General features: G+C 45.3%; 1 protein-coding gene across 8 annotated transcripts in view; it reads right to left on the reverse strand.

The window, feature by feature from the left end:
* The window catches only part of EPB41L4B (erythrocyte membrane protein band 4.1 like 4B), a 138,390-nt gene that overhangs the window by 37,782 nt on the left and 88,083 nt on the right, over window positions 1-12,525 (reverse strand). For all 8 annotated transcript variants that reach the window (XM_027550462.1, XM_027550469.1, XM_027550467.1 and 5 more), the window contains exons 16-17: window positions 4,279-4,493; window positions 2,272-2,390 (exon numbers count right to left, since the gene is read on the reverse strand). In XM_027550462.1, coding sequence (XP_027406263.1) covers window positions 2,272-2,390; window positions 4,279-4,493 — 334 coding nt within the window. The remainder of the gene's footprint in view (window positions 1-2,271; window positions 2,391-4,278; window positions 4,494-12,525) is intronic.

Genomic DNA, 12,525 nt, shown 5'->3' on the forward strand with positions numbered 1-12,525 from the left:
GTGGGTGAAGGGGATGGAGGGTCTTCTGAGAAACTCTGGAAGTCTAGTGTAGGCTAGAGGGATGTCTAGGGTGGAGGAACAGCCCAGACAGGAGGTATAATGTTCCTATGTTCATCAACTTGGGTAAGGAATGGGAGCTTTCCAGGCCAGATCTTCCAAATAATTAATTAATAGTTTGTTGTTGTTTAGTTGCTAAGTCATGTCCTACTCTTAGTGACCCCATGGACTGCAGCACATCAGACTTCCCTGTCCTTCACTGTCTCCTCGAGTTTGCTCAAACTCATGTCTGAGTCAGAGATGCCATCCAAACATCTCATCCTGTCACCTCCTTATCCTCCTGCTTAAATCTTTTCCAGCATCAGGGTCTTTCCCAATGAGTTGACTCTCTGCAGCAGTGGCCAGAGCATTGGAGCTTCAGCATCAGTACTTCCAGTGAATATTCAGGATTGATTTCCTTTAGGATTGACTAGTTTGATCTCCACGTAGTCCAAGGGACTCTCAAGAGTCTTCTCCAGCACCATAGTTTGAAAGCATCAATTCTTTGGTGCTCAGCCTTCTTTATGGTCCAACTCTCACATCCATACATGACTATTGGAAAAACCATAGCTTTGACTATATGGACCTTTGTCAGCAAAGTGATGTTGGTAATTAATAATTTAATGTATTTTATATTATAAAATTGAATTAATATAACTATAAATTATAATTTAAAAATAATTTAATTAATAATTAAATTGATATTGTTAATTAATTCCAAATTGTTAACTCCCTCTTACAAAGAGCAAAGCTAGGCACTGGGGTTAGAAAAAATGATCCATGAGTAAAGAAGACTATTCCTATAAGGATTTTTAAAAGTGTATGCAACAGTGGATCTCAACCAGGGGCAATTTTGCCCTTCAGGGGACATTTGGCAATGTCTGGAGACAATTTTGGTTGTCACACCAGGATGGGGTAGAGGCCAGGGGTGCTGCAAAACATCCTGCAATGCACAGGACAGGCTCTCCCCCAAAGCATCAGGCTGAAATATCACTAGAGCCTAAGGCGAGCGACCCTAGGGTAGGAACTGAAGAAGCATGTGCGAGTGCAAAGGGCACTGTACTGGGAGTCAGGTGTCCAGGGATTCAGCCACTGCTCTGACTTCGAGAATGCCAGGTCCCTTCCTCGGGTCTGAGATGTTAAAAAGGGTGAAGTAAATGATAGATTGACTCCAGCACTGGCTTTCTACAGTTCTAAGGTATAACTTGGTTTTTATAAGGCTGCCCATTTGGATATAAGAACAGGTCTAGCCAAAAGAGAACTTGGTCTTTGCCCAGTCCCTTCCTCAAGACCTCCATCCCTACTTTTTTATTTTTTGATTTTTTTTTTTAATACATAAGCCAGCCTTTTATTTTTTGGCCACATCATGCAGCATGCGGGATCTTAGTTTCCTGTGCAGGGATTGAACCCATGCCCCCTGCAACAGAAGTGTGGAGCTCTAACCACTGGACAGCCAGGGAAGTCTCCCTCCCTCCCTACTCTAATCCTTCCCTTCCTTCCGTTAGCAAACAGTTACTGAATATCTATGATGTGCCAGGTGCTGTCGGGGAGAGACAGAGAGTGCTATGGACTGAACTGTGTCCTCCCCAAATTTATATGTTGAAATCCTAACCATCCTTGTGATGGGATCTGGGCATGGGGCCTTTGAGAAGTAGTAATTAGACTGAGATAAAATCACATGGGTAGGACCCTCATGACGGGATTAATGGCTTTATAAGAAGAGGAAGAAAGAGCCCTCTATTCCGGCAGTGAGAAGGCAACTGGCTCCCAGCCAGGAAGAGAGCTCTCACCAGGGAACCAAATCATCCACATCTTGACCTTGGACTTCCCAAACTTCAGATCAATGAGAAATAAATGTCTGCTATTTAAGCCACCTGGTCTATGGTAATCTGTGATAGCAGTCCATGCAGACTAATACCAAGGAGTAAAACTGCAAAGAGGTAAATGTGGAGGCTTCCCTGGAGGAACTTCAGTTAGAAGGATGGAGAGGACCACGAACAGATCCAGGCTGAGGGGCTCAGCACCAGAGGCAGCCCCTACTGCTGTAACCCACCCCAAAAGAATATAAGTGAATTTCGGCTCCTAAGAGACATGCCTGAGCAGAAATGTCATGAGAAGTTGAGTAGAAATCCCTCCAAGACAAAGGCACATGCTTTAAGAGGCAGGCGGGGTCATAATGAGAGGTGTGAGTGAACCCCAGGTCCACATGCATCACCCAGCTCTGGTTCTTGGCACCTTATTTATATTGATGTGCAGAGCAGGCCAGGGTCCAGCAGGCTTCACAGTTTCCAGTTCCAGCTTCTTTAGATGGGCAGCGGCTTCGCTGAAAAGGGCAGGTGTTCCCGGACTCAGTTCTGTAAGTGAGTAAGGAAAGGTTGGAAGGGCAGAGAGATATAGGTGATGCAAGACACTTGCCAGAGACCACCCTCAGAGCCTTGCTGCCTGGTTCCTCCTCTGGCAGCTTGAATCTCTCAGGAATGTACTAGCAGGTGGGATGTGAGAATACTTTAAGGTCAAAGTTTCAAGGCCTAAGTCCCCCATATGTGAGCTGGATGACCCTGGGCAGATTACTTTACCTCTCTGAGCCTCTGAGCCATTTTCAAATGAAAATAAAATTACTTACCTTGCAGGGTTGCTGTGATTATTAAGTGAGGTAATTCATGTGCAAATGCTTTATCAATGGGAAAGCACTATGCACATTAGAAAGATTCGTGTTCAGGCTAACAGGCAGACGAATGTGCTCTTAAAAACCATGTTATACTTCTAAAATCAAATTCATTGTATGTTGGATTAGTTCACCACCACTCCTCCCACTAGCTTGTTTACATCTGTGGGTACATTAAATATTCATTAAACATTTGGTATTCATTACATATTAAAGTTTGTGCCAGGCATTGATAGCAACTGGGATCTGGGAAGCTGGAATAAGGAGGTGAATGAGACACAATTCTAGTCCATTTGGGAGACAGACACCTGTACAGATACTCCAAATACGAGTGACCAAAGATTTATTTAATCGTATATGGGGGCTTCCCTGGTGGCTCAATTGGTAAAGAATCCGCCTGCAATTCGAGAGACCTGGGTTTGATCGCTAGGTTGGGAAGATCCCTGGAGAAGGGAATGGCTACGCACTCCAGTAATCCGGCCTGGATAGTGAGGATAGGATCAATTTTTCAATACCAAAGTGAACGATGAGTTACCATTTCTAGCTCAGCCAACCCAGAATTGCTATTCACAGTCTACAAGTGAAGGCTCAATGGCTCATCCTTTTCACCAGCCACAGACTCATGAAATATCAGACCTGTAAGGTTCCCTTGGCCATCATCTCAATACCCTCCAGCCCATTCCATAGTTGAGAAAACCCTGGATCCAAGAGGGGATTGGCTCAACCATGGGAACTAGAATCCAAGCCTCTTGATTCTCACCTCTATCTTGGCACTTGTTCAAACCACATGTGATAAAGAACAAGTTCTCCCCCCACCTCCTGTCACACACAAATTCTTTGATAAAATATAATAAAAAGGATTTTCTAGAAAAAGAAAAGAACAGGCATACAAAATCCAAGCCCACATTTTTAATTAGTTTTAACAGATACAAAATCACCCTGTCATATTGCTAGAAACATTTCTTTTTTTCCCTTTTTTTAAAAGATTTTTTTGATGTGGACCATTTTTAAAGTCTGTATTGTATTTGTTACAATATAGCTTCTGTTTTGTTTTGGTGTTTTGGTTCCGAGGCATGTGGGATTTCAGTTCTTTGACTGGGATCGAACCCACACCCCCTGCATTGGAAGGCAAAGTCTTAACCACTGGAACTCCAAGGAGGTCCGTAAAAACTTTTCTAATTTGTTTATTCTCCATTTCTGTGACTACTTTGGCAGTGTGCACTAGATCTACTTCACAGCTTGCTTTCAGAAGGCAAGAATGAGACAGAATGTGAGACTCAGTCACCTCACTCCCCTCTGTGTTCCACCGCTTGAGCCAGTGCTGGAGCAGAGAAACAGCGTGGAATGAGGCAGAGACATCTGCTCCCTCATAACAAAAGCAGAGTTGGCGGGTAAACCATAATCCCTAAATCACCTCTGCCTAATGCACAAGGCTCTTGTCTGCCCTCACCCAGACCTGGTAACCCAGTGCAGATATTACCACCATTCCAAGCTGCACCAATGTCTTGAGCATCTTGGAAAGTCACCCACGCCCTGCAGAACCGCTCCCCCACCTTGCCCCCTATGCCCCAACTTACTTGTAAGGGATTTGCTGCTGGAGTTTGGGGACCTGGAAAGCCCCTCCTTGTTCTCCAGGGTCAGCGAGAGGCCATAGTTCGTGTGGTGCTGGTGCTGGTGGTGGTGATGGTGGTGCCTTCCCGAAGCCTTGGCGGTGAACGGAGTGCCCCCGTTCTCCTCGAGGCCGAAAGGCAGCCGGTCCGAGCTGCTGAGCCCTGGGGAAGGGAGCGGGTAGCTGTGGAGGGTGTCAAAGTCAGGATTTAGAAAAGCAGAGAGTCTTGATACCCTTGTTTATTCTTTAAATGATGTTCTCCAAGCATTGACAACCAAGAGAAATAGGTGTAACAAACAGTTCCGCAGAGTTACCGCAGAACAGGACGCGACGGCAACAACAGCAACTCAAAGGAAAAGCAGAACGTGGAAATTTGTATTTATCAGAGATGATAACCCTTAAAAAATTCTTAAGTTTGAAATAAATCTCAATTAAAAAAAAATACATCATCTAAATGGGAAGCATAAATCAAAGGCAATCATCAAATTAAAAAATAATTCATTAAACACCCTACCATAATAAGATCATGATACAAACTAGAAGCCTTGGAGTCACTTTCTCCTCCTCTCCATCAACCCCACCATGAAGAAAGCACCTGTTAAATGTTACTGCTACCTCTAATTCCAATTGCTCCACTTGGTGTTATTGCCATAAGGCTCTTGAAACAGATTCTCAAAGCTCTCCCAGCCTCTACTTCTTCTTGAGCCCATCTCTACAGAGCAGCAGTCAGAGAGCTGTTCTGCTTATGGTCTAGAGTGTGGCACTCCACCCTCCGGGAGCTTGAATACCTCTCTGCTGCTAGTGATTCTTAAGATGAAATCTGATGAGAGCTATGGATCTTCTCCGCAGAAAAAGACACCCAGACACAACATTTCACACTCAATTTCAGGCTCTCTTTCACCCCTCCATGGACCAAGGCTCAGAGCTTGGTTTGCAAGAAAAAATCCAAATTCCTTTATGTATCACTCATGCCTGCCCCCCGCTCCCCAACCAGTGATCTCATCCCATTCTCTTTGCAGCTCATCTTTGGCTATATTCTTCTCTATAGCCCCAAGTTCTTCCTGTCCTGGGGCCTTTCACCTCTTTCTGTTCCCTGGAGTTGTCCCTCATCACCAAATTCAGCTAAAGCACCCCTTCCTCCAGGAAGACTTCCAGCCTTTAAACCCAGATCAAAGTTCTCCTCACACCCCTAAGCAGAGCCAATCCCTTTTTCTGCTCATTCCCAGAGACCAGATTTTTGCTGCTTATTCCTTCACTCTGTCTTCAGGGAGCTCACACCCCAGGGTAGGAAACTGTCATTTAATCAGTTACAGTCACACTGGAATGAGCCGTGAAGGGAGTGTACAGGGGAAGGCAACCAGTTTCCTGGGGCTGGTAAAGGTGTTGGGCAAGGAATCATTAGAGAAGGGAGTCCACTGGGGGATATAGTCAAGTTTTGATGGACTTTCTTAAAACAGAATCTTTTTTTTTTTTTTTTAACAGGAAACTATATTTCTTGTGTTTGCATGAGATTGATAACTCCCCTCAGGGTGGACCTATCAGAGCTCTCCCTCTTTCCAGGGACTTGCTCTGGAACATGATCCAATCAGGGACAATCAGATTTTCCAGGAGGTTTAACACATGGAAACAGAGAGAAAGGGTCTTTCTTCCTTTTTAAGAGTCAAATAAGGCTTTACTGTGACTTTTGTGGGCCCTAAGCCCTTTGGCCTTCATCTCGTCTCTAGAAAAAATATTAAAAAATACATTTTATGACTGCATTTATATTATAAAACAAAACAAATATATTAATATCAGATATTAAACCATTTTCTTCAACCAAAAATTCATTTTTTTCTTCTGACTTTAAAAGAAATGAAATCATTTCTGTGGGCCCCTAAAAGCATTGTGAGCCCAAGGCCCTGCATCTACTGTGCCTCATAGATAAGTCATGTTTGGCTATGAGGATGATATAAGTTGAGGCTACTTATAATTATATTCCCTGGACACAAAGAAGTATCTGTGGGACGTGGTCAATGCACAGAGGGACACGAGATGAGCAGAGGTTAAAGCTAGATGAAAAGGGGGTGGGGGAACCCTTACTGGTAGCATTTGAATCCCTGGTTCCAGCCATGCCTGAAGCTGGTCTACCACTGAACTTCTCAATTATAAGTCCTATTTATTTATGTTTGATGTAGTTAGATTTCTCCCATTTATAACCCATGTGCTCTAAATCAGTGATGGTGTGTTGTTTTCTTATTGTTTTTTGCTTATTTGTTTTGTGGAATGTCTTCTTAATGCCAAGGTGGAAATGGCTATTAGAATCCTAAGGAATAGTATGAGCAAAGGAATGACATTTGAAAAAGCGGAATGGCTAGAGCGGGAATGACAAGTGGAAAAGGTTTAAGCAAAGGTGTGACATGATTAGAGTTCCATTTTAGAAAATTCACGTGGAGGGCTGTGTGGAGGACAGACACCCTAGAGACTATGATGGGCTAGATGAACTCGGTGGATGGAAGAGGGGGGCCCCTCTGGGCTATATCTGAAGAAGTGCAGGCGGGGTGTGCAGGCTAGGCGCACGGGGCACAGGGGGAGGAGGTTCAGAGGAGGACTCTGCTGGAGATACAGGATGCTTTTCAGAAGAAACAGCATTTTTTTTTTTTTTTTTGTACTTTTTTTCTGCACTTTTTTGCCCCTATGTTGTTCCATGGGCTAGGTCTCTGGTTCCACCCTGGCTGCCTCCTAGAGATTTTGCTCAGGACAGTTCAACAGGGAAATAAATGTGTGTGTATCTAAGAATGTGTGGGTGTGTCTTTTCTGGGGTCACAGTCAGCCTCACCTCTCCAACCTGAAGCACAACCAAGGCTATTCACCCTCCTCGTGGAGGCAGCAGTGGCAGCAGAAAAAAAGGGCACTGAGTTGTCACTGAAATTTCTAGCGTCTCGTCTTAGTTCTGCCCAACCTTGTGCAGGAATCTTGGCCAGCTGCCCTGGGCCACAGTTTCCTTCTCTGCGACATGAAAGGGGTCAGGTGATTTCTGGATGCATTTCCAGGCCAGAAAATCAGCCTTTACTCTCGCCCCCAACTCATTTACCCAGTACTTGCTCTGCCCCAGGCACTGGGTTACATAGTTTACACTGACCGTCCCATTTTATACATGTAGAGGCCCTGCTTAGTTCACAATGGGTGCTCCATAAATATTTGATAAAAGAAGGAAGGGAAGGCAGGAGGGAGAGAAGGAAAGAAGCAGGGAGAGGGGGAGGAAGGATGAATGCAGTGGTGGAGCTGGGATGTGACAACAGGGTGTGAAGTGCAGAGCTCGTGGGCATTATTTTCCCGTGTCTCCAGGACGGTGAAAATAATATCTGTCTTAAGGAGGCACAGAGACTGGGAGCTCAGAACAGACAAAATGCCCTTTGGCTTGGAAGGCTTCACAACTTGAGGCTCACCTTCCACCCACCCTGTTAGTAGCACACTGCTGCCCGCCTATTAAGGTCCGAATGGTCGAGGCAGCAAAAACAAACCAGAGAAACACTTAAAGCCAGAGAGACAGGCTGGGGGCATTGGCAGGACTTGAGAAGGGGAGAACACAGAGACGCGGAGGGGTCAGAAAACTGTGAATGTTTTAGCCTGGGGACCAGGAAAATGGCATGCTATTAACAGGAGAAAGGAGTTTGGGAGCGAGGACTACTTGGAGAAGAGAAACCATGATTTCATTTCAAATCGGTCACACTGAATGTGAGAATGAATCCCCAAGGAACAAGGTGCCCTACAGCAGAGATCTGGAGTACATTCAGGGCTGGAGGTTTGAGTAAGTTTTGAGTAAGAATTTCTGAGGAATGGTAAATAGATAAATAGATATCTCCCATGCTCACTCCAACCGACTCTCACTCTCCGCTTGGAATGTATGATGAAAAAGGACACTGAAGCTGCGCCCCGCTCAGGAGGAGGGAGTGCTGTGATTGATTAGTGATGTCTGCCATGGACTGGAAACAAGGCAGTAATATCATGTATCTTCTTGTCTTCCCAAGTTAAAAGCGTGTGTGTGTGTTTTATTTCTAAGAAACCCAGAGTGAAAAGTTAAACAGGGAAATCAATATATGTGCAGGGAGTGATAACGCGTATTTAATGTCACTTTCACTTTACAACACTGCTGGGGAAGGCTGAGAAAGAGACAAATGGGAAGAGAAGGGTCAGAGAAGCAGCATGGGTCTCTCAGGGTCTGAGTTTCTAGAAGAGCAAAGATTCCTAAGCAGGAGTGGAATGAGTTGGGTGCTTTCTCAGCTCATTCACACTGAGGACCGCCCAGGAGACCCTAACTGATGGCACTGCGTGGGGTTGTGGGTCCTTTAAGGAAACCACTGCTGCTGGCCTCATGGACTGTTCCCTGCAGAACTCCAGGGGGTGATGGTCACATAAGCTATGATGTAATGGCACCCACTGCACCTGCCCTGTCCACAGAACCTCAATGGAGGCCATGCCCACCTAGCAGCACTCAGCAGCTCATGAGCCTCAGGGCCCAGAGGCTGAGATCCAAGACATGAGGCCAGCTCCATGCTCACTGTCAACAGAGACTGAGGTTCACCAGGTTTCTGGCATTCTGGAAAGGAGGTCACAAGTCCTGGTTTTCAGAGGGTGATGGAAGAGGTGCACGCTTGCATGAGCTGGCAGTTGAGAAGGATCTGGTGTGAGAGAAGAGGGCTTCTATGTACCTAGCACACGCTAGGCACTCTAATGGTTAACTTTGACAGTTACCCTGCAAGGAAGCTGGTGTGGCCCCCTTTTACACTGGGACTTAATGAAGGGAAGTAACGTGCCCTGTTAGTAGATGTGAGTGAGAAGTTGTGTGGGCATGCGTGCTAACTCACTTCAGCCATGTCTGACTCTGTGCGACCCTATGGACTGTGGCCTGCCAGGCTCCTCTGTCCATGAGATTCTTCAGGCAAGAACACTGGAGTGGATTGCCATGCCCTCCTCCAGGGATCTTACCACTCCTGGGGATCAAAACCTGGTCTCCCGCATCTCCTGCATTGCAGGCGGACTCTACCACAGTGCCACCGGGGAAGCCCCTAACTGGATCTAATCTCTTCTCTTCCCTTCTCTCTGGAGAAGCCCCCTACTCTCATTTTGCTTCCAACTGTAGAGAAAACAGCATTCCTCCGGGGGCAGCCTGTGTCATATGGGATGTTCTTGACTGTATCAGCAGTGGACACAGCTCTGCAGATGCATGGTGGAGGGACCTTTACGGCCCTGCCTGATCCTGCCAGAGCTTCCCCACTCCCTGACTCTGGGATCCCAGCAGACCAAACAGATGGTACTCAATCAAAACGCATTGCATGCTGAAAAATGGGATAATTTTTCAGAGATTTATAAGTATAACATTGTAACATTATAATAATTATTATATTATTGTACCATTATTACACTAATTATTATAATAATTATAGTATTTAGTAAAATAATGGTATAAATGTTCAAAATAATCCTCCAGAATCCATTGCCAGAATTATGACCTGTGCAGGGCAAGGATTGGGGGAGGGTCTTGAGCTGAAACTTACAGGGCTTTCTCTCAGAAATAAGGCTGCGAATTTTCAAGTGCTCAGAGGAACCAATCACACACTCTATAGCTCAGTCAAGTTCTGGGTGATGTGGGCTTTTGCAAGCAGCTCTGAGGATCTAATCTTAGACGAAAAAGCATAGAATTGTAGAAACAGAACCGCTCAGATATCATCCAGGTGTGCTGCACTGTGCTTAGTCGCTCAGTCGTGTCTGACTCTTTGAGACTCCATGGACTGCAGCCCACCAGGCTCCTCTGTCCATGGGGATTCTCCAGGCAAGAATACTGGAGTGGGTCCCCATGCCCTCCTCCAGGGGATCTTCCCAAACCAGGGATCGAACCCAGGTCTCCAGCATTGCAGGCAGATTCTTTACCAACTGAGCCACCAGGGAAGCCCAGTTAGGTGGTTTAAGATGCTGGATGAATAGCGAAAGCACCAGAGGAAACCCCTTACACGGCTGCTAGGAATGCCAAATGACACGACTGCTTTGAAAATTAGCCTGGAAGATTCTCAGAGAGGTTAAACATTGAGTTACCATCTGACCCAGCAATTCCATTCCTAGTTATGTACCCAAGAAGTGAAAATATGTCCGTACAAAGACTTGTACATAAACATTCATAGCAACACTATTCATAATAGCCAAAAGGTAGAAACAACCCAACTGTCTATCAACAGATGAACAGATAAATACCATGTGATATATCTATATAATAGAATATGATTCAGTCATAAAATGGAATGAAATATCAATCCATGCTATGATATCTATGAACCTTGAAAATATTATGCTAAGTAACAGAAGCCAAACCCCAAAGGCCACATACTACATAATTGTTTATATGAAATGTCCAGAATAGGCAAATCCATACAGATAGAAAGTAGACTAGGACTGGGGAGGATGGGCATGTGGTCTCTTTTAGGAGAAATGAAAATGTTCTAAAATTAAATTGTAGTGACTGTACTGCTTTGTGAAAATGCTAAAACCACTGAATTGTACCATTTTTAAATTGGTGAATTGCATAGTATGTAATTTATATCTTAATAAAGCTGATTAAAAACATCAACCAAGGGATATTTTTTAAAAAATCAATGTACAATCCTTACCCTGGCTAATTACATCATCTATCTCTAAATCCAATGTGCAGCCAGGGATAACAAACAATGCCCGAGTCCAATCTCCTCATTTCACATATGGGGAAATGGGGGCCTACTGGGGGGAAGGGGGAGGTGACCAGGTCACACAGTGGGTAACTGGCTGAGCTTGGGACACCATCCAGGACTCCAACCTCTCCGCTAGCCAAGCATCCCAAGTGCTGCCCATCTGCTGCATCTTTCCATCTGCCTCGGCTTCTATTTAAGGCACCAAACGCACTCATCGGGAAAATCCCAAGACCTCCTCCGAACCTCACTGCCTGAGACATCTCCGTGCACACATCTTGTCTTCTCAATGATACGGCAGGAACAGAGATTGTCATCTCACATGTTTTCATGTCCTTTAGTGATGTTGAGAAAACTAGTTCTACATTTCAGGGAAAAAAAAAAGAGACCTCTCCCTCACAATAGCTACCTAAATCCTTTAAACTGGCTCCTTCCCAGGCTGGGTTGGGCACCTCTCCCCAGCTTATTCTTATCTTACCCTTCCTGACTCCTCTTAGAGCCACTCTCTGCTCTCCCCTGCCCGGCTCTGTTTCTAAGGAAATGCATTTTCCAGTTTCCCTGCCCTCTGGTTTCTATGTAGGTTTGACCAATGGGAAGCACCGACAGAAACTGGAAGGTGGGAAAAGGAAATAAGCCAAGGTATTTCTCCCTCATTTCTCTCTACCTCTGAGGATGTTTTCAGCAGTAACACTCAGCCCCCTGGGGCTTCAGCTTGCACTAGACTGGCTTCCTGTGGCCCCAGCTCCTAGGCTTTGGAACACTGACATCTCTCTTTGTCCCTTTGTCTCCCCAGCTCTAGGAGTAATAAACAGGTTCTACTATTGTTCATTTCTGAGTTGCCTCACTGGTCACTTAAGCCACTTAGTTCTTCATCCCTGTGTAATCAACTCCCTGTATTAAATTCCCTCTGTAAGAAAAGCCTAGAGTGATTTCAGTTGTCCTGATTGCCCATGACTGATACACAATATCTTGTTCAGTTGCTCAGTCCTGTCTGACTCTTTGTGACCCCGTGGACTGCAACACACCAGGCTCCCCAGACCATACTCAAGGGAGGTCCCTTCCTTGAGTCTCTGTTTAATGGGCATAAAAGCAATGCCTGTCACTAGGTTATCAAGAGTGTCTAGTGAGGTGATGCCATTGGTCATTGAATTCAATGTGGAAACTGCCCTGTGCTTTGCAGATGGTTTCCAAAGACTGGTTTAACTTTGTTTCCCTCTAGTGGTTGGCACGGGCATTACAGTATAGCCGACTAAGATTTCAAGAGGCAACCACCTTACAGGGGATTTGTCATTGTTCAGTCAACTGCTCAGTAGTATCTGACTCTTTGTGACCCCATGGACTGCAGCACGCCAGGCTTCCCTGTCCTTCACCATCTCCTGGAGCTTGCTCAAACTCATGTCCGTTGAGTTGGTGATGCCATCCAACCATCTCATCTTCTGTCATCCCCTTCTCCTGTCTTCAATCTTTTCCAGCATTAGGGTCTTTTCTAGTGAGTTGGCTCTTGGCATCAGGTGGCCAAAGTA

Source organism: Bos indicus x Bos taurus, chromosome 8 (genome assembly GCF_003369695.1).
Source record: "Bos indicus x Bos taurus breed Angus x Brahman F1 hybrid chromosome 8, Bos_hybrid_MaternalHap_v2.0, whole genome shotgun sequence".
NCBI lineage: Eukaryota > Metazoa > Chordata > Mammalia > Artiodactyla > Bovidae > Bos > Bos indicus x Bos taurus.